Source organism: Sporobolomyces koalae, assembly GCF_050403365.1.
Source record: "Sporobolomyces koalae JCM15063 DNA, S_koalae_JCM15063T_v1_ctg12, whole genome shotgun sequence".
NCBI lineage: Eukaryota > Fungi > Basidiomycota > Microbotryomycetes > Sporidiobolales > Sporidiobolaceae > Sporobolomyces > Sporobolomyces koalae.
The window spans coordinates 110,039-130,433 of record NW_027481759.1 but is presented as its reverse complement, the minus strand read 5'-3'; the positions used below and the strand labels follow the sequence as shown (position 1 = coordinate 130,433).

Below are 20,395 nucleotides of genomic sequence, written 5' to 3'. Positions count from 1 at the left end.
GATTGAAGGCTTCGAAGAGGAACTTAGCACAAGGACCAAACAATCTTGACGAGAAGAGAATCTCACTTCCGCGCCGCACCTGCGACACTTCGCGACCCAATTTTTTTCTTCCCTTCTTGCAAGAAGCATTGTCTCACATTGAGAAACCTCTCTGCTCAAAGGAGACGCCCGAGAGGATATAGTGACTAGCATACGGACCTCGCAGTCGACAAACAGCAGACATCGAGAAAAAAGAAAAAAGGGGAAAAAAGAGAACTTCATGTGTACACAGAAATCCCGTGTGCGAGGCGAGAGCAAACGAAATCAAAAGACGACCAAAGAGACACAGAGTACGCGAGAGATAGGAAGAGAGATAGTCAGACGGGGCAAACATCGGTACTTGACAATGGACAGAAAGGAACAGAAAAAAAGGAGTGGTCATCATGAGAGGGTTTTTCAGTTGCTCGCGTTTCCTCGAGCACGATATCACTAGCCCTGGTGACCCCGATTTCCTCTTGGTGCGATTAGAGGCGCATCGTCGAGTCTGTTTATCCGAGGAAGTCGTCAGCTTTAGGGTGCGAACCGAAAACAGGGCGAACGGCAGCTTACGATTTGTGACCTTGGAGCTCTTTCAGCACGGAAGGGTCAATCGGTATGACACTCTTTCTTCGTACATGAGGTTGCGACATGGGTCCAACTGTTCGTCTTGAAGTTTCCGGGAACTGTCCCTCCGGTGGCTGCGAAAAGAGAAGAAACATGGGACGGAACGAATCAAGATCCTAACATCGAACGAGCGTGTTTAGGGTAGGGGTACTCACCAGTTCTGCATGACCGTCTTCACCGCCGTACGATAATCCTTGTTCGTGCTGCATCCCGTCTTCCATCCCTTCAAGATCCCGACTTGCTCCGGTTCCTACTCCTCCTGCAATCCCTTGCAAAGCGTTGCCGAACCCACTCGAACTCATGCCGACTCCCATCTCCTCGTCCATTTCGTCGAACCGTGCGTCTTCGAGATCCTGTGCGTCCTTGTGGGGGTTGAACGTGCCTCGTGGGACTGGATCGACGTTCGGGTCGAGCAACGAAGCTGGGATCGAAGCGTTCGACAACCTGCGGTTCGACACGGCCGTCGAATGCAACGAACGCCATTTCTCTTCTCGAGTTTGTTCCCGTGATTTCTCCCTGAACGGGAAGCAACCCTGTCAGTTTCAAGATAAAACTCGGACGATCAGAGAGATCTTGCTCACTCTAGTCGATGTTGTTTGTGCTCGGCAGCACAGTGCTCAAACACTTCACCGTTGATGTCCATCAACAGTTTCAGCGCGTTGTAAGCGAGGTTGTGGATTTGTCTGCACAATTGTGAATCGAAACCAAAGATGAGCTTAAGCAGGGACAAGAGGAGGTTCTGAAGTCGTCAAACTAACCGGTTCCAGTGACCGTTCGAGTTGGCGTACAGCGAAGGGTAGACAATCGGAAGTACGATCTGGATGTTCTCGCCAATCAGGTTGACAATATACTCGTTGTTCCAGTAGTACAACGCTCGTTCCGCAACCTGGCGACATCAAGCACATCGAAAATCAGATTCCGAGAAGAGAGATAAAAAGGAAAGCAAAGTCACCTGGAAATGTTGCGAGCTGACACACTGCGCGAGTTGCTGGAACAGTCGAACCATGATCTTTTGGAACTCTGCCGGTTCAATCACATCGAGGATCTCTTCCACCTCGTTCAGGAACATGACTTCTTTCGGAGAGTTGACTTTGGGCCAATACCGCAACAGTCCGTCGACCACGTCCTTTGTGAGCGACGCGTCCTTCTCGAGGAACTGCACGACGCAGTACGCGAGTTGCGGGTGGTACAACGCGAGTCCTTTCACCTTGTGCAGCGGGATCAGGACGCGCGTAAGGAACGTCTTGTGTTCCTCCTTGAGCGGCAGGGCGAACCCGTTGATGATTGAGCCGAGAATCTCGAGCAATTCGGCGATCCCGTTGTGTCGTTCCGACTCGTAGATGAATTGGTAAAACACGTTGTTGATCGAACGGCGAATGAACGCGCGCAGGTTCAGGAATTTGCCATAGATGCGGTGGAGGGTCGTTTTCAGGAAATCTCGCTCGCGCGGGTCTTCACTGTCGAACAGTTCGAGCAGCTGCAGCACAAACTGCTGGTCGATGTACCGCTTGGCAATGTTGGTGTTGAAGTCGGGCGACTCGACGAAGCGCAGGAAAAACTCGTACACGATCTGGAGGTGAGGCCACGCGAGTTCGAGCACAGGTTCGTCTTCTTCCGGGTCGTACGCGTCTCCGACCGGATTCACAGGAGGAGGGATCGAGCGGAACAAGTTGGACGCAAACTGCGAACGAGAGAGCGAGCGAGAGCGAGAAAAAGAGTGAGCGAGAGACCGCGAGGCTAGGAAGGCTGAGCGAAATGACAAAGGCTTACCATGTTGACGACTTCGGGGTAGATACTCTCGGTGATGACCCCTCGCTGAGTCGTGATCCAGTCGAGCATCTCGGCGAGCGTCTGCGCCTTGATCTGCTTGCCACCGAGTTCAGTCGCGGCATCGTTGAAATCGAACACGACCGCGCATTGATGCAACTTTTGGAGGAAGAGGTCGTGACGTTCGACGACCGGTACCTCTGAGGGCACACACGAGCGAAAGCGTCAGGCGTCAAGCACGAACAAGCTGCACGGAAGCAGCACACTGAATGCGAAGGGAGAGAGGCTCACCGAGAAAGCCAGGTAACCGCTCGAGTTCGACTTTCTCCGTCACATGGAATCGCGAACTTCGTTGCTTCCTAGGTGTCTTGGAAAGCGGGATGGTGTCCTTTGGTGCGCCCTGCGCCTGTGCCTGTGCCTGCGCACTCGCGGCCTTCATCTTGCCCACCGCGCCTGCTGCTGATCCTGCTGCGCCGACGAGACCGCGGGGTGGAGTCGCAGGCTGTTCGGCCGTCGCGACTTGGTTGCTTGTTGGCGGGGGGGGCGAGACGGCGCCAGAAGCGGATGCCGACGAGGTCGGGAATGGCACGGTCGGGACGCGTCCAGGGACGGGATGGTGAGGGGCCGCCGAGGGGTGCAGCATCGGGTCCGCGGGCATGACGGCCTGGATCGAGGCAAAGCGAACGAATCGCGCGAGCAGTCAGTATTGTGTGTGTGCGCGCACGCGGGGGGGTTGGATGCATGCGCAGTGCCCGAATCGCGCCTGCATCGCCTCTGTCCGGTTGACCGGCGGCGGAGGGAGGACCTGCGCGGCAGTCTCGCGTCCCCGCCGCACCTGACGCTGTCGGGGCTCGTGACAATCGAGGAGACATGCGAAGAGCGAGGCGAGAGGAAGCCGATTGCGGGTCGGACACGACAGCGAGGAGCAGTGTCTAGAGACTCACGGTCGGGGCCTGCTTGTTGGACGAGTTTGCCGAGGACGACGAGCTCTTGCCGTTTGCCTGCTGCTGCTGTTGTTGTTGCGCCGAGTTGTTGGACGACGACGATCCGCGATTGAGCTAGCGGCACACGTCCGACCATCCGCGTTCACGTGTGCATCGGGTGGAGCGAGGGGAGAGATCGAGCAGAGGCAGGGACGAGACGGTCGGTGAGTAGATGAGCGAGATGGCATCGGGGGAGGAGGCGCAGATGGGGTCAGTTACGGCCAGTCCGACGAGAGCGGAGGGACACGCGCGGGCAGACTGACGAGAGACTTCTTGAGGGACTTCATGGCGGGCTCAGGTCGGCTGCGCACGCGAGTACACGGCGGAGAGGGCGAGCGTTAGTGCTGTGACGATTCCGATGCGACGATCCGGACCAACTACCACGCCGCGGGTACGCGAGTCGAGAGGGCGCTCGGGAGGCTAGCAGGACGCGCTCGTACTGGCGGAACGTGTGCAGACGGCGAGGGGAGGGTCGGGTGAGCGAAGACGCACCGGCGACTCGCGGTCGCGGAGTCTCTGAGCGCAACTGCCAACTCTCCTCAGTCTCCGAGACGCAGCACTTCTCACTCTTCGATCCCTCGTCCGTCGATTTTCTTGTACTCGCCTGTTACACGCGCTCATCCCTGCGTGAAGCGACCGACAGGATGGTGTCGATCCTGTTCCCGATAGCCTACTTGGTCGCGCTCGTCGGCTCCCTCTCCATCTTTTCCAAGATCCTGCGCAAGCGGCAGCAGAGTGAGTCCCCTCGCACGCTCCTGTCGCAATACGAGAGTAGTTCCGACTGACAGCCTCGTCCGTCCTCGCTTCGTTCTCTTCTCCACGTGTCTTCATTCGTTTCACCTCGCACGCGTGCGCTATTCCGCTTCCGACGCGTCTCGTGGCACTCGCGTACAGACAAACCTCCTGCCGAACCATGGTTCCCGCATCACAAGTCGCGCGACATTTACGTGTCGCTCCTCTCGCTCGACCCACCGCCACCCCGCCCGATCCTCGTCGCCGCGTTGCTCCGTCGCGCAATGGACGACGTCAAACTCATTTGGTCGATCAGAGACGCGAAAGCTTCCCTCACGACCCTGCTCCAGAAGGGACAGATCGGTGACGATCTGTGGGAGCGCTTCCTCGCGGCCGAGAAGGAACTCGAGGGCGAGATCGTCGAAGTCGTGGGTGAGGCCAACACGTTCGAACCCGGGTACGGACAGAGGATCTTTGCCATGGCGAGCGAGATGGTTAGTCACGAACGGTGGAAAGAGGTGTACGAGAACATCCCGAAACGACGTGCCGAAGAGAGTCAGTCGTCGTCTCGCTTGTCCCTGCTCGGTCCTATACTGATCCATCTTTGGGTGATCGTTAGATGCAAAGCTCGCAGCAAACACCCCGGCATCCCTCGTCCTTGCTCCGACTTCGTACCTCACACCCGCTTCTCTTTCGCTCGCCCCGTCAAACCCCCTGCCTCTCGCAGGTACGACCCCAGCTGTCAACGCGACCTCTCTGAAGTCGACGGCTGAAGCCTCTCAACCCACCCTCGCACCCCTGCCGAACGACTTGTCGGCACCTCCCTCGCGAGAAGCCACCCCCGCGCCTGCACCAGTCACGACTCCTGCCCCTGCGGCCGCCAAACCCGTCTCGAGTCCACCTGCAACTCCTGTGCAAGCCCCGACCACCCCTGCCAAGAAGATTGACGATACGGACCGGTTCGAAGAGATCGAAACCCCATCAGGGTCTCCTCCTCCTCCAGTTCCCGTCTCGCCTCCTACCACTTCAGCTGCGAGTACACCAGTCAGTACTCCGAAAAAGACTCCCAACAAGAAGGGCAAGAAGAAGCCAGCGGTCAAGGGAGGACGGTAGAGCCTTGGGGGTGGGAAAATCCGGCAGTAGTTAGACCTCTCTTGCCTTTTTTTTTCTCGACTACTCTTTTCGAAGCAAAAAATCAACAGCATTCACACCTTTCTTGCTGGCTCTTGAGTTTGCTCGACGAGCAGTATCATGGTAAGCGTCGACAGCTTGGATCAGATTTCGAGTAAATCGAGAACCTCGCCCCTTCGTAAACATTGCTCGCCCTTCTCTCAACGGTATCCAGCTCGTCCACTGTAAGAGCCCGATTCACAGCAGTCGGTACACTCTAGCGCAGTGTCCCTCACGCGAGCGTTTCCTCCCATTCTCTCGCATCACGAAAGCGTTTCAGTCACTGCGAAGCGGACCGTGCACTTGAAAAAGTCTTCTCCTTCGAGTGAAGTCGAGAGTTGTCCCGACAAACGGGATCGCTCATAGGTTGTCTATATTTACGAGTGCTGCTGAGACTTGCTGCTGTTACAATCCCGTCGAAGAAAACTTCTCAACCTTCCCGGGTCCCTGTAGTCCACAGTCGTCTACTGTAGTTCCCTTATCGAGTACTAACGTTTTCTGACTCCTTCGTTTTCCCAAGGGTTCAAGCACAATGTGAATGACATAGCATACAGTAGACAAGGATCAAAAGGTCGCTTTGAAGACCCGGTTACCACTCTGAAGCATTTCGGGCCTCTCGACCTTCTCCGGCGAAGCCGAAGCCGAAGCAGACAAAGTTTGACGAGAAGGACTCGCTTCCAACTCCCTCGCGCCTGTCGCTCCGACCCATTGCCATCCTCTCAATTCTTCACCATTCTGTTCAACTTCCATCACTCGAACGTTCGAGTTGCCTTCGACCACCTTTTCGACCTTCTTCCACAGCTGAGCGCGACGGGTCGGGGAGTGTACGTGCTGGAGAACGAGGTCACGTAGGTGGGAAGGCGCGATGTGGGCGAACGGAACTAGAACCGGATCAGCGTGATGGGATCGCTCCTAGTCACATCAACGAAGCAGACAAGTGAGCAAGGCGTTCGTTATTTCGAAATTGCAAGATGTTCGGTAGCTTACCTGACGTTGCAACTGGACAAGAGCGGTTTGAACGAGATCCGCAACTCGTCGCTTCTCCTCGACACGAGCTTGCAGTTTGTAGCGAAGCCAGAGGATAGACATGAGTGTCGAAACAAGGCCTGCAAGAGATGAGTGACCGGTATCAGCTCGACAGTTTCGTACCGATAGTGCCGACGGTCGACTGACCAGCGAGACCAGTCTTGTGCTTCTTTGCAGACCTGAGCGCAGCAAGTCGAGCTTGACACGAGAGAGGCATTTCGGCAGTCTTGCTTGCGTACCAATAGTCGTCCCTGTCGCCATCAAGATGTGAGCAAGGTCGAAGTCGCGAGTGAAGCAATTCAGCGTGCTGCGGCAGAACTGACCCTTGCTGCCATGTCAGAACCTCGCCGTGGTTGACAAGGTCATTCAGCGCCAATCGGTTCAGCTCTTCGAGCACATCTTCCGAGAAGGGCGATTTCGAAGCCTATCGTAGGACATCGTGTCAGATCACTGGATCACCTATGGCATCGGTGGTTGAAAGGCGCACCTCGTTCTCTCGCATGAGAGCGCTCAAGACGTTGTCAGCCTGCAACCCGTACACAAATGCCTCTGTATCTCCTAGACCTCCTCCGACTCCGGCATCCGACTTGATCTGCTTCTTACGCAGTCTCTCGAGTCCACCGCACACCACTTCGCCTCGTCGCTTCCTGAGCAACCTGCTCGCTTTGCTTGCTTGCATCGCGACCACCATGAGCTTCTCCGTGTCGGGTACGCATTGCGGTGCGATCGGCAAGAGACCGCCGAGTCTCAAAGCCGAAGCGTGCGGGACATAGTCGATCGAACAGCCCACGAACTGACCGTCTTCGCAGAATCCATGGGTAGGACACGGTGTGCAGGTCGGACGCAGGTGTAGAGCGTCGAGGGTCGTACACAATGAGGGAGGTAGAGCTGGAACGGCGAGAGAGGTCGAACGCGTCGCAACGAGCTGGTTCGACGCCGAGTTGGTGTCGCAAAATCCGACTGCGAGCTTCTCCTCGCGCCACCACAGCGAATAAACGATGGCGACGAGCAAGACAGTCCATGCCGACACTCGCTTGACAGATTGTGCCGTGTTCGAATTGAGCTTGACCGGGGACGAGGCGACAGGTCGAAGGGAGACGGCTTGCTGACCCTGGGAAAGGGCGGAAGAAAGCTTCGACTTGCGGCCGCTTCCGGTGGCTGAGCGCTTCGTAATAGAGGCAGATGGCGTCACGAGGGGCAGCGAACGGCGTGAGCTAGCATGCAAGTCTGCAAGAGCTTGTGCTTGAGCTTGACGAGGCGAATAAGGTAGTGGCTCGGAACGCCGAGGGGTTGCGATGCGATCTTGGCGCAAGGTAGCGAGAACAGGAGGAGGCACTGGTTCTGATTCGGCGAACGATTCCTCTTCCTCTTCCTCCTGCTCTGCGCCTAAGAAGGGATCCTCCTCGTGCCCGAATTCATCCATCTCCCGTTCGTTCTCTTCACGTGCGAGCATATCCTCTTCAGGCTCCTCGACGGCTTCGTCGATATCCATCTCGTCGTCGATGTCAGGCTCGGGAACTTGTTGAACTTCGTTCCTCCTCGGCTCGATAGCCTCTCGCTCTCTCTCGGCGCGCTCCTTGGCCTCCTTCTCAAGCTTGCGTTTGCGTTGGAGGTCTTCGTACTCTCTCACGAGTTTCTGCGCCTCTGGCGGCGTGGTCTTGACTTTCTCCACCGGAACCATAAACTTGACACCGATGGGCGTGCTTGAACTGCTTCCGCCCACGCTCGCTCTCGCCCGGACCTTCCCCTTATCTTCCTTGGTGAGAAACGACGATGTTGGAGCCGAGGTCGTTGGCGCCATGGTCGCTCTGCGGCTAGACGAAGTCGTAGTGGCCGACTTGTACGCTCCATCCGGGTTCAGGAGTCGTTGTCGAGCTTCTTCGGGAGTCGAGGACCACGAGGCGGCAGTCGTAAGTTCGGGTCGAGAGCTCGACGACGTCGACGATTTCGCGGGCGAGGAGACCCCAGAACTGTGGCGGCTCGTGGATGTCGCGACTTTCGAAGTCACCGGTTGAGATTCCTCGAAATCGTCGAAATGTTCAGCGCGCAGACGGTCAGGTCCCAAAGAGGACTGTTCAAGGACGAAAGGGTGAGTAGATCAAGAGCAAAGTGACCATCATCTCGCGGAGGGAACGCACTTTTCTCTTCTTCGAGTCGCGACCGGGAGTGTCTTCACCGCCTGATTGGAACGGATTGTAGTCACTAAACCCGGCTTCTCCCTCAGACTGAATTGTCCTACGACGCGCCTGCGCGAGCGGGAATTCTGAATCAGCGTCTGGAGCACCATGTACAGCGAGCACCGAGTCACACCTTGAGGATCGACGAGGACCGAGGAGTGCCTTCGTCCTCACCGTGGACCTGCGTCTGATGGCACAATTCGCTGATGAGCTGGTTTGGCCTTTGAAACGGTCAAGATGTTTCTATAGCATACCGAGGCTTTCCGCTTCTTGGGCGACATAATCGAACTAGGAGGAGGTTCGTCGGCAAGGGGTACGATCTCATCGTACTCTGTCGGGAAGTCTTGGCTCGCTGCGTCCAAAGGTTCCTTCGAGACCGAGCGCGATCGGGTCGTCTTTCTCCCTTTCTTGCGCGGACTCTGGCTCTCTCGATCCTCTCGCTCCTCCGCAGCGGTGGCGGCTTCTTGAGCTCTGCCGATCATACTCTTGCGCTTGCTCTTCTTCTTCTTGCCGTCTCTGCGCGAGACGGAATCTTCCTGGGCGAACTCTTCGGGATCGGTGTCTAGTTCTCGCAAGGAACCATCGAGCGAGTCTCCGTCGAGTACACCATCGTCTGATGCTCTCACGGAGGAGATCTCGGCGAGAAGACGCTGGACATGCATCAGAACCATGGCGGGGCAAGATCAGGAACCTGGTGTCTCAACAGTTGAAATTCTAGAGGCACAATACTCACGGGAATGAGGGGCACGATACGGGTCTTGAACAGCGTGACTAGTTCGGGCTTTTTGGCCGCTGAACTGTACGGAATCTGTGTCGTTTTGTTTCGATCAACATGACGGTTTCTTTGAGGCTCACCGACCGAGACTGGGAGGAATTAGAGCAGAGGAGATACTTACATCGTGTGCAAGGAGTATGCCCCTCAACTCTGCGACCTTGGCCTTGGCCGGATCAAAGCCGGGCAGGAGGTACGCTGCAGCCGAAGGGGTCGTCATTGAACTTGGAGACGAGTGGCGGTTGCCGGGCTCGAGTACAATCTGTCCTTCGAATTTCGATGTCGATTCCGAGTCTTGAAGTACACGTGAGACCGGCGTTTTAGATGGTGGAGAAAGCGGAGAGAAGTTGTTCCCAGATCATACTTGTCTCTCAACATTCCACCTGTCCGAGTCGTCACCTCTCTCAGAGCTCGCTGGTCCTACACAAGGCTAGCATTAAGGATCCGTGAAGCAAATCAGCCTCACACAGGTTAGCTAAACCTTCGCGCTCGCAACTGCATCAGCCGTAGCAGCCGCCTTGAGAGGCGGCCTTCATGCTTTCGTACGTTGCTGCATGCGTGGAGGCGTGCCAGTCTCTACTTAGCTGCAAGCCTGTTGTCAGGCTTCCCGCGTTAGCACACCGGAGAGAAAATCACTGAGCGTAGACGTCTTCTCAATGTGTATTGCATAAAAGGTCGCAAGACCTTAAGTTCAATAACGGGCCATCCAAATCCCTGGAGAAAAGGGTGCCCTCGGCCACGACAAGTAATATCGGGCCAGCAGTCTGTCGTCCGGTGGGTCCCCTGCGTCTCGGTGCTCGGCTATCGTGCCCGCAATACATGTCAGTGTTCAGCAGAGACGCACAGATTCGTGAACGAACAACAAACTGACTGTGAAGCCGGGCGAGGATAAGCGGGGGGGTCGGAGAACGAAACATGGGGTCGGTGTTCCTTTGTCACACAGCCATGTTAGCGCGTGGGCTCGTGAGCAACAGCACCGGCGAAAACTCACGCGTCTGTTTTTGTGGTTAAACGGAAAAGGTCGAGTTGAATCCGCCGTGGGAGGATGAGCGGTGAGAGGGGAGTGGGTTGTTGAAGCTGGAGTCTATCACTGTGTAAGCGTGAGCCTGGTGAGTGAGAGAAGGGGGTCGAGCTCACCCCGGGGGCTCGAGAGCCAGGCTAGACCCATCGGTAGGACACGATGGACATAGGGTAGTCACTGTATGTGGGTGGGACAGGGAGAGGAAGAGGGTGAGCGACGGTGACAGACAAGGAGAAACAGGGCGACGACAACGAGGTGGGGGTGCGAGAGCCAGGAGTAGAGGACAGACCGCCGAGAGAGAGGGTGTGTGTGTCAAGGGTGAAGAGAGAGAGAGAGGGACTCGCGAGTGAAGGTAGTTGGACACCTCCAAGACCATGTTTGAAGGAGGCCGGTAGAGTTGGAGTGAAGAGAAGGGAAGCAAGAGCAGAATCGTTTCCCCCCAGCTCCCAATCTCTCTCCCCTCAGAAGGTCCGCGGTGGTTTACGGAGCGACGAGAGCAAACGGGCGGTTCGTGCTGATCGACGTCAGAGGGGATTTCGCCCGTACGTCCGTTTCGCACAGCCTCTCCCCCTCAAACCGCCCCGATTCAACCAAGCGCTCGTGCGCCCTTGATCCCGATCGTCAATGTATAATTCGCCAACCGGGGCGAGATACAGCGCTAATCAGATCTCCAGCTGCGAAGTCGACTGCTGGATCCCGTCAGCTGGAAGAATTGCGATACTTTCTCGCACTGCTGCTTCGTTAGAGAAGCTGACGCCCAGCTTGACTCCATGGTGAATAGTGCGGTCTTATGGCTCCCGGGGCCCGTATCAGCTACAACAATCTCCTAGATGGTCCATAACATTGAGGTTGCAATCTAGTCGCACGAACCCTTGATCAAGACAGTGATGAGGTTCGATCTTTTGCCGTACGGGAAAGGTTGTAGCAACGGTAACGCTTGAGTTTCGCAGTTCCTGCTCCTGCAAAGCGATTGCAGCCAGCGGACTATCGTGGCTCCGTGTAGAGGGCGAGCTCGGTCGGTGATCTACACAAGGAATGGGACTTTGAAACTTAATGATGGCATGGGGAAACGGTTGTTGTCGTCCGGAGCGTACGTGATGATGGCCCTAGTGATCGAGCTCGGGAACGTGACAAGATGTTTAGACAGGACGAACGCCCTAGTACTTGCAGCGTAGGCTCTTGCGTCAGTCGTATCGGAGGGAAGACCTTTCAACGTTTTTGACGGTCCGCGCTCATCCGACTTTGCTCTCGATCGTCCTGGACGACTACGCAGCGGCTCACGTTGAAGACATCTCAGCGCCAGAAAGCGATAGATTTGCGGCTCGAAGGCAAGTCTGAGGTCTAGCCTACGATCAGCGCAAGAACACGCTGGATCAAGCGATCAATGTTTGTTTGGCTTATACACGTCATTACAGCGTGGCTGCACATGCGAATCCCGACTTTAGCTCAGTTGGAAGAGCGTCAGACTGTAATAGGTTATGGAATCATCTGAATGTCCTCGGTTCGATCCCGAGAAGTCGGATTTCTTTCTTTTTTGTTTCACTCCATCGCCGGCTCCTCTCCATTGATCGTTTCTGTCGCCGGCTTCGCTGGCAGCTTGCGTCCCGATCGGGATACTTTTTGTTGCGCGTGTAAGAGCTTTTGTCTCGCAAGGGCAGTGATGTTCGCGGTGAAGAGACACAGGGGTAGGGCCATACTTTTCATACAATACAACGTGACTAGGCCCAGATACTACGAGAGATAGAACGGGAAGATTAACAGACAATGCCCACCGAGAACTGAGGGATTGGGTTTTTTTAGGCGAATGGATCATCCATGTCCGCTTCGACACTGTGAGCGCAAGAGGAGAGTGATTAGCACGAGGTTACGCGACATTACAGAAACGCGCAAGAAAAGACGTACCCATCGTCAGCCGAAGCGACGAAAGAAGCAAAGTGGTTGGGTCGGTGAAGCTCGTGCCAGTACGGCAACGGGTGTCCGACCAGAGTGACGCCATACGGCATCGTCGGCGAGAACGCCGCTCCAAGTCCCGTGCTGTACGACCAGATGTCGCCGACAGGAGCAAAGGTCGATCCGAGGATGCGGTCCGACAGGAGGAGCTGAGCGCGGTCGACCATGGAAGCCGGGTTGTACCCTGCGGGGCTGTTCGGGTCGGCGTTGCGGCCCCACTCGAATCCCTTCGGGGTAAGGGCGTAGGCAGAGAGCGACAAGGATCCAGGAGTGAACGCGACAGTAAGCATGATCGAAGCTCCGTCGATCTCCTGGTGTTGAGCCATCAACTTGGCAAACAGGACAGCATCATTCGGGGTCAACGACTGGGTCTCCTGAGCTTGAGTCTGATAATAATAAACAGGACGGATTAGCAACTTGCCCTCTCTTGGCAAGTTATGGGATCCAAGCTTACCGAGATGATGCCGACGACCTTGAGATCCGAAAGGAGTGGGTGGGACGGCAGGTCGTTGACGAGCTCGACCGAGCGTTGCGAAGAGCGCTGAGGAACCATGACAACAGCCTTGACTTCGATGACACGTGCATTGTCGGAGGCAGGTGCACCGAAAAGGTACGCGGCGACCGGAGCACGAAGATCGGCCGACGTTACGAAAGACTTCATGACGTTCTTGGCGAGCACGAAAGTCGGAAGCTCATCCTTTACGTCGTCATTGGTCACGTAGACGTGCTGCAGACGCAGGGGAATGTTGGTTGCCGAGATGGCTCGGATACGCCAATCGGTCTTGCTCGAAAAGACTTGCTGTTCGTAGGCAGTCGTCGTGACAACCTGGATCTCGTCTCCTTGGATGTTGGTCGTCCTCGTCTGAACAGCAGTAACCTGAGCAGCAGCCTCGGTCGATTTTTCGATCTCGGCCATCTGCTGACGCTGGATCGATGGCGCGGCGATTTCCATTCCGAGGATGATGTCTCGGATTTCCGACGAGGTGAGCGAAGCAGTGTTGACCGAGTTTCGCTTGGCGTAGTCGGACAGGATGAGATCGCGGAGGGCGATTTCAACACGCATCCATTCCTCGTCCTCGAGGGTCGGCCAGACGTGGTGAGGCGCGGTGATCGTCGTCTTGTTGGGTCGGAGAATGATCTTGGCCTTCTCGTTGTTGACGTGAACAGCACGGAGGAGGAGGATGAGACGCGAGAAGGCAGTGTAGGACGAGATCGACTTGAGCCAGTCGTCGTACATGTTCGAGAGCACCATCTGTGGCTGAGTCGCTCGGAGAATCTGCGAGAAGGGTAGCAAGCGTCAGTTATCGGAGCAAGAGTAATGAGAACAGAAAGAGACGTACGAGGTCTCCGAACTTCTCGAGCTTCATGCAAGCTTGGAACGGCAATTGCAACTCTGATCCCTTGATGACGATGTTGGGGAAATCGAGGAGATGCACCTCGAGCGGGTCGAGCATACCCTTGCGAGTGACGATGACCTGCTTGGGCTGTTCTTCGACGGGGAGCGAACGAATCAAGGCGGCAACTTCCTCGGCAGTCTTCCACTTGGCAAGTTGACCGAGACGCTTCTGACCAGCCCACACCGAAGTGTGAATGATCTTGATGAAGGCCTGACCCGTGCGAGGGTTGAAGATGAAGATGGCTCCGTTGATGGGTTTGGTCGTCAAGTTACCTTCGAACGTCTTGTGGATCGTGACTCGGTAGACTTGCGTGTCGTCGACAAACCAGATACTGAAAGAAGAATCACCGTGGGATCAGCAAGAGTTTTCTCAAGAGCTTGCGAATCTTACTCACATCTGGTTCGAGAAGAGCTCCGAGTAGTTCTGAGAGTTGAGGTACGGTTCGGTCGGCTCAGACGAGTAGAGTTGGAGACCCTTGCGAATGCGCTCTCGAAGGACGTAGAGCGCAGGGTTCGCCTTCATGATCTTGGCCATGGCCTGCTGCACGAGCGGCTTCATTCCGGGAATCCAGTTTCCGTACGCCGAGTGCAAGTTGTACGCGAGATCGAGACCGATGAGTGCACCGGTCGGCGAAGGGTAGATCGACATGTTGTCCGAGGAGTAGTCGAGGAACTTGGCACGTGTGTATCGTTCGATATCGTGCGAATCGAAGTCTCCCCACCTGAGTTGGACATCGAGCCAGTATTTGGCCGAAGTCGTGCCATCCATCACGTCCTTCGAATCGGTGAGAAGCGAGGGGCGAGTGATGTTCCACTTGTACGACGAGAAGAGGAGAATGTCGGCGCAAGAGCTGTTCATCTTGTAGGATTTACGAGGGTGAATGGTTTCCTTCTGAACAGTCTCGATCTGGAGAGCCTCGAGTTCTTGATCGAAGACTTGACACAAATCCATCACGACCGACTCGTGAATCTTCTGCCACAAATGCGCACGGAAGATCTGAATGAGCGAGATCTTGAGCGTCGGGATCTTGCCGTGCATGAAGATACCCGTCAGATCGAGCTGGACTTGGAAACCGACATAGACGTTGGCACGGTTGATCGTCGGCGACCACCAGAGGGTGAAACGACGGTTGGGAATCTGACTCAAACCGGAACGCTGGGCGTTTGTGAGCTTCTTGTACTTCATGGCTTCCTATATTTCGACAGAGATCATCAGCGTCGTGCTCGTCAGGACAGCAATGCAGCGAAACACCGACCTCGAACCCAGACGCCTTCTCCCTTTATAACGAGCGCGAATTAGTATCGGGAACAATTGCGAGAGGCCAAGACACGATCGAGGAGAACAGGGGGAAGTCGAGGGAGAGGGGAGATCGAGGTACGGGATGACGTACCAGAAGAGACCCTCCCAGGTCGGGAAAGCAGTCGCGGCGAACAGCGAGTGTTCAAGGATACCTTCAACACCACCGAGGGCAGCAATCACATCGACTCGGTAGTTGTTGAGTTGCCACAATTTTCCGTCGTGACGCTGACTTGTCCACCAGAAGGGGTTGTGCTTGAGGAGTTGGTACTGCTTCCACTCGACTCGGTTGCGCCATCCCTTGTCGTACGCAAGAGTGTGACGATCTTTTTGGAACAACGTGTTGATACGAGGGATACCGCGATCCCACGAATCCTCGAGATCCTCCAAGGTGAGTCGTCGGTTTTGCGCGTTGGCTTCTTTGCGCTTGAGGGCGTACTCGGACCAGACTCGGGCAGAGTCGAGGAACTCGGCCTCCCAGGGTTGAATGTATCGGAACAAGTTCGGGATGAGACTGTAGACAGGCTGCGTAAGTTCGACTCTTGAGAACCAGGGAGGGGAGCCAAGGGCCACAACTTACATTTCCGAGTTTCCTCCACCCATTCCAGCGCGGAAGTGGGTGATTCCGGTATCGGTCTGCTTAGACCAGCGAAGATCGGAAGCAGGGATGAGAATGTGACCCATCGAAAGCATACCGAGACCTCCCAATTCCCTGAAAGGCGGATAGAATGTGTCAGCTTGATAATCTGGCTGTGACGGTTGAGTTGACATACTTGGGACAGTAGAACAAGACTGGAGGGAAACGAGCAGGCATCTATGAAAGCAGCAGAAGAATGTAGGCCATCAGAATTGGCAAGCGCAGGAGAAGACGAGGAAAGAAATGACGAACCTTCGAGTTGAGTCCGATCTTGACACGAGTCTGCACCTTGTTCTCCGCCTTGACGAGGTGATCGAGGAGCTCATGAGTGTGAATGACAGCCTCGCGGTAGTAGGTCACTGTAGCGAGAGAAAACGGGTTGTCAGTCTAGACGCGGTCACATTGCTATATCTAGCGCATGCCGAGAGACTCACTGAGACCGATAATGGCGGTGTTCCACTTGTTGATAACCTTTGAGAACGGTGCCGAGCCGGACGACATGAGGATTTGTCGAATTCGGTTGTTGAAGGCTTCAATACCCTTCTCGCTCACGCGCAAGAACGCTTGCGAGGTTCGCTCCTTGGTGGAATCATCAACGAGTTGCCACACGCCGTCTGCAGGATTTCGACAAAAAGATCAGCGGGACAAGACAGAGCAAGCAGTGCGACAGCAGTAGGACAAATTACCCTTGAGCGTGAACTGCTCGTTGACGTTACGGATCTTGGGCAGGATCCGAACCTCGAATCCACTCATCGAGAAGAGCAGCTGTGGGTTGTCCTTCGAGTAGACCGACACGAACGTGTCGTCCCACTCGATCGTTGTAAGCGAACGAGGCAGGCGGTTTTTGATGTCCCAGAACACGGCGCGACCGAGGTTCACGTCGTGCTTGATGAGTCGCATCCTGCAGTCACGAGGCCAGCACTTCTTGTTGTTGTAGCCGATCAAGTTCTCGTTGTTCGGGTCCGGATTCGCCGAGAGGTATCGCTGGATCAAGTCACGCGACTCTTCGGCCGTGAAGCGCAGCATGATGTGGATTCGGTCGATGTAACGCGAGTAGAGACGAATCGGGTGACGAGTCTCGGTTGCAGTATCGCGGAACTGGAGGAAGTTGTTGGGCATCTGGGGAGGACCGGCCATCTCGCTCGCTCGCGAGAGTCCGAGAATGAGGAGATCGAGGATCAAACCGTAGTACTGGAAGATGAACGACGAGAACTGGAGACCTCGAATCATTCCGTAGCCGTTGACATGCGACATGTCCTTGTACGTGAGGACAATGTTGTTCTTGGCGGTACAATAGTCGGCCAAGTTGTGGTCCATGATCAAGCGCAAGAGTCGGTTCAAGAGGGTGAGATCGATCTTCTCGTACACCTTGGACAATTGCGTCTCCATCATGACGTTGCATTCGCCCTCGCTCGTCTCCCACACCTCGTTCAGGTTGTTGATACCTTGACACCACTTGTACACGAGAAGCGGTGCGGGTTCCGTGTCGGCAGGTTTGATCCACGCCGGGAACAAACCTCGCTTGTCGGCTTCAAAGTACAAGAACTGGTCGAGGTATGCATCGGTGATCTTCTCCATGGGTTCGATGTCGTAACACGGGATGAGCTTGTCGTACGTGTCGAAGAATTCGATTCCTGCTTCCTTGAACGCACGCTGCGTGAGCAAGAGTCGCTTGATGCGAGAGAGCGTCTCGTGCGGGTTGTCGTAGGCCTGCTCGACGAGCGCAAGCTCTTCTCGCTGGGACTGGTTCAGTCGTCCTTTGACACTGTACGCTTCCTTGAGCTTCTCGAGCGCGAGGACCAGGAGCTTCGTATCGTGCTTGTACGACAAGGGCGGGAACGGGATCGGGGCAAACTTGCGCGACTCGAGCCAGTGCACCGTCGCAGAGTAGATCGCGACTGCCTCTTCCGAAGAGACGTACGGTCCATCCTTGAGGTACGAGTTTTGCCTCTCCTGTTCAGCCTTGAGGTACAGGCGAGTGAGACGACCCAAGTTCTTCTTGGCGACGGTCTTGTCGACCGTTGCACCACGACGAATACGTTCGCGGTTGTAGTGCGCGACCGAAGTCCACCAGTCGGACTTGGCCTTGACGAATCGGAGGATGATGTTCTCGATCGCGGTAGGCATACCGGGTACCTTCCACGGGATGTTGGCCTTCCAGCATCGCCATGCCTCGGACAAGTGCTGCAAGATCGTCTTGGACTTGTTCTGCTTGATGCCTTCAGGCATCATGTCGAGAATGTCGTGCATGACGGCCGCTCGCAGTTCGAGATCAAAGTGCGACTCGACTCGCTGCTTCGTGACCGTTTTCGCGACACCCTTTGAGTTGCGACCTTCGAATTGACGTGCGAGCAAGTTGCCGAGCCAACGCTCGAGGAGCGGGACGATACCTCGCAGGAAGAAGAGCCACACTCGCCATCCAGGTGCCCAGAAACCGACACCAGGTCCCTTTCCGACTGGTCCAGTGTTGAAGCGGGTATAGATCTAGCCGCAAAAAGACATTGTTCAGCCACATGAGAGGATGCTTGACCAGAATGAAAGAGGAAAGTGTTACTCACGACGTGTTTGAGATCCTTGCACATGCGGATCTGCCTCATCAACTTGTATTTGTACCGGTACATTCCCGTGAGTTGACCAACGTGCGCGAACGTGAACTGGAGACCATCGGCGAGCTGGAACGCATCGATGTTGCCGAGGCGGTACTGGACGTGCGAGTCGACAATGAGCTTCGTGAGTCGGAGAATCTCTCGACACAAGTGGAACGCGTTTCCGAATCGAGACTTCTTGCGCTCCTTGGTCGTCAGTGTTTTGACGGGCTTCAAGTTCATGTTGTAATCGAGGTGGAGGTAGTTCAAGTTCTTGCGGTGAATGAGCAGGTTGAGCATGTTGTAACCTTGGCGGCAGACTTGGAGACCTGCTTCCACCCAGTCGATCGTCGTCGTCTGGAAGAACTTGGTCGCCTTGAGCTGGCGGAACAAGAACTTCTTCGTTTGTGCCTTGGGCTTGCGGTGTCGGAGCTGGTTGAGGACGTAGCACTTGAGCAACTTTTGGTACGAAACGCGAACTTTGACCGCCTGGTTCGGAGGACAATGTTCGAGGTACCAGTCCTTGACGAGGGGCACATCCTGAGCCCTGACGGTCCTTCCACTGCGCTGGTTGTACGGGAAAGGAGCATGCCAGAGCGCGATCGCGTCGGCCGTTCGGTCACTCTCGATTTCCTCGTCCTCGAGGAACGCTTCGCAGCCCTCGGGAACGGTGAAGTCGTCCTCGACATCGTCAAAGTCGGGAGGGAAGACCGTGTCCTCGTGCGAGGTGACCTCGTTCTTCGCAGCAACACCTCGCGAGGAGATGGGGTGGATGATCGGGTCGTAGTAGAAAGCTGGCAGATCTGGGTCCTCCGTTCGGATGTACAGGTTGTGCGGTTCGTGGTAGGAACCGATGTGAACGGCACGCGGACGCGAGTTGTACAAATGCGGGTACGCAACCTTGTACTCGGTACGGATCTGCTGACGGAGGATAACCTTGTTGATGTCGTTGAACTCGTTCCAGTCGTCGTCAAAATTATCCGCGTCACGGAAGAGAGGTTCGAAGCGGGGTCCACCGGGAATCGCAACGTTGAGCGACTTGGCCGTGAAGAAGGCTTTCGGCTCAAACAGGTAGTGGTAGTTCTTGTCGGTAAAGTCGGACAGGAGAGTGCGACCAAACCGGTACAGCGCCGACATCTGAGGGAGGTCGAGACTCCAAATCTTGTACGACGAACCGTTGATGTGCGGAGTGTCAAGAAGCGGGCGCGAATCGTAGAACCAGTCGAGGATCGGCGCATCTTCCTCGTCGTCGAGCTCGAGCTGGATTGCTTCAAGGGGTTCGGTGTCGAGCACGTTGTCTCCGTAATCCAGTGGAGGTTCCTCGTCGTCGAACGGAGGGAACCTCATACGCTTGAAGTGCCGACGGTCTCGCTTCTCGCGTCGCATCGCGAGCCACATGGTCGCCCACTGAGCGTGGTAGACTGGAGGCACGACTTTGGGAACCTCGTTGACGAATGTGATCGCACCCGTGATGTGGTAGATGACGGGTACCTCGCGCACTTGCTCCCACGGCATGGGCATGTTCTCCAACAGCTTTAGCACCGCATGAGGAACGTACTGTCGGCAGCAGGCGAGTTGTCAGTCAGGGCTCGATCGTCGACTTGCGCAGTCTGACCCAGGCGATGCTGAGGGAAGCCAACTACTCACCTTGAGTGCACCCAAATGAACGCGCTTGTCCTGCCTGAACTTGCGGTTCGACATGTCACCATGGTCACGAATGACCTTGCGCAGATGCTCGGGTGGGAGCTGCTGCTTGCCCGTGTCGACGAACGCGGTCTTCTTCTTGCGATCCGAGAATCGTTTCGCCTGGAGCGCTTGCCACTTGCGGGACTTTTGCTCGAGTTGCTCTTGCGACATCGCAGGCGGTTCCTGTTGACAGCAAGTGAAGGGCGCGCGCACGCGTCAGTGATGCCGAGACAGCGCGCGCGCGAGATCGAGGACTCGCGAGCGGGATCTCATGAGAACTCGCGGGAGGGTGGGGAGGGCGCTGACCTGGTAGATTGGCATGGGTAGGGTCGATCCCATCCCCTCTGTCGGGGGAAAGAACCCTGGCGGCGGTCCTGCCATGTTGGGCGTGGTGGAGGTGGAGAGGTGTGAGTGGCTGCACTTTGAAACACTTTCGCCTCGTCCTCACAATCATCGTTCCTCGTACACTGCGCTGCACTCTATCGTAATTGCTGTGACTCGAATACGATTCCATGGTATGCTCATCACTGTAGAATGTCTGAATCTCGAAAGCA

The 20,395-nt window shown here is 55.8% G+C and overlaps 4 protein-coding genes across 4 annotated transcripts; 1 reads left to right on the top strand and 3 right to left on the bottom strand.

Moving 5' to 3' along the window:
* Window positions 1–468: 468 nt before the first annotated feature.
* JCM15063_002196 (phosphatase 2A regulatory subunit B56 family protein) lies at window positions 469–3,679 on the bottom strand (the record flags this gene model as incomplete). The annotated part of the gene is made up of 10 exons (XM_076678099.1): window positions 469–523; window positions 589–716; window positions 798–1,158; window positions 1,224–1,325; window positions 1,401–1,528; window positions 1,595–2,323; window positions 2,413–2,609; window positions 2,701–3,073; window positions 3,354–3,467; window positions 3,656–3,679. The coding sequence occupies 10 exons, from the start codon at window positions 3,677–3,679 to the stop codon at window positions 469–471; spliced, it is 2,211 nt and encodes a 736-aa protein (XP_076534697.1).
* Window positions 3,680–4,036: 357 nt separating this feature from the next.
* SEC66 (Sec63 complex subunit SEC66) lies at window positions 4,037–5,237 on the top strand (the record flags this gene model as incomplete). Its single annotated transcript, XM_076678098.1, has 3 exons — window positions 4,037–4,127; window positions 4,287–4,679; window positions 4,744–5,237. 3 exons carry the CDS (start codon window positions 4,037–4,039, stop codon window positions 5,235–5,237), a joined length of 978 nt encoding a protein of 325 aa, XP_076534696.1.
* A 621-nt stretch (window positions 5,238–5,858) lies between these two features.
* Window positions 5,859–9,489, bottom strand: JCM15063_002194 (uncharacterized protein; the record flags this gene model as incomplete). The annotated part of the gene is made up of 10 exons (XM_076678097.1): window positions 5,859–6,206; window positions 6,282–6,400; window positions 6,468–6,571; window positions 6,644–6,744; window positions 6,808–8,391; window positions 8,459–8,566; window positions 8,631–8,684; window positions 8,752–9,147; window positions 9,231–9,305; window positions 9,394–9,489. 10 exons carry the CDS (start codon window positions 9,487–9,489, stop codon window positions 5,859–5,861), a joined length of 2,985 nt encoding a protein of 994 aa, XP_076534695.1.
* A 2,597-nt stretch (window positions 9,490–12,086) lies between these two features.
* Window positions 12,087–20,222, bottom strand: PRP8 (U4/U6-U5 snRNP complex subunit PRP8; the record flags this gene model as incomplete). The annotated part of the gene is made up of 15 exons (XM_076678096.1): window positions 12,087–12,120; window positions 12,193–12,626; window positions 12,695–13,516; window positions 13,581–13,968; window positions 14,032–14,828; window positions 14,893–14,914; window positions 15,028–15,447; window positions 15,514–15,645; window positions 15,707–15,747; window positions 15,823–15,929; window positions 16,005–16,184; window positions 16,257–18,054; window positions 18,129–19,712; window positions 19,803–20,024; window positions 20,148–20,222. 15 exons carry the CDS (start codon window positions 20,220–20,222, stop codon window positions 12,087–12,089), a joined length of 7,056 nt encoding a protein of 2,351 aa, XP_076534694.1.
* Window positions 20,223–20,395: the final 173 nt, after the last annotated feature.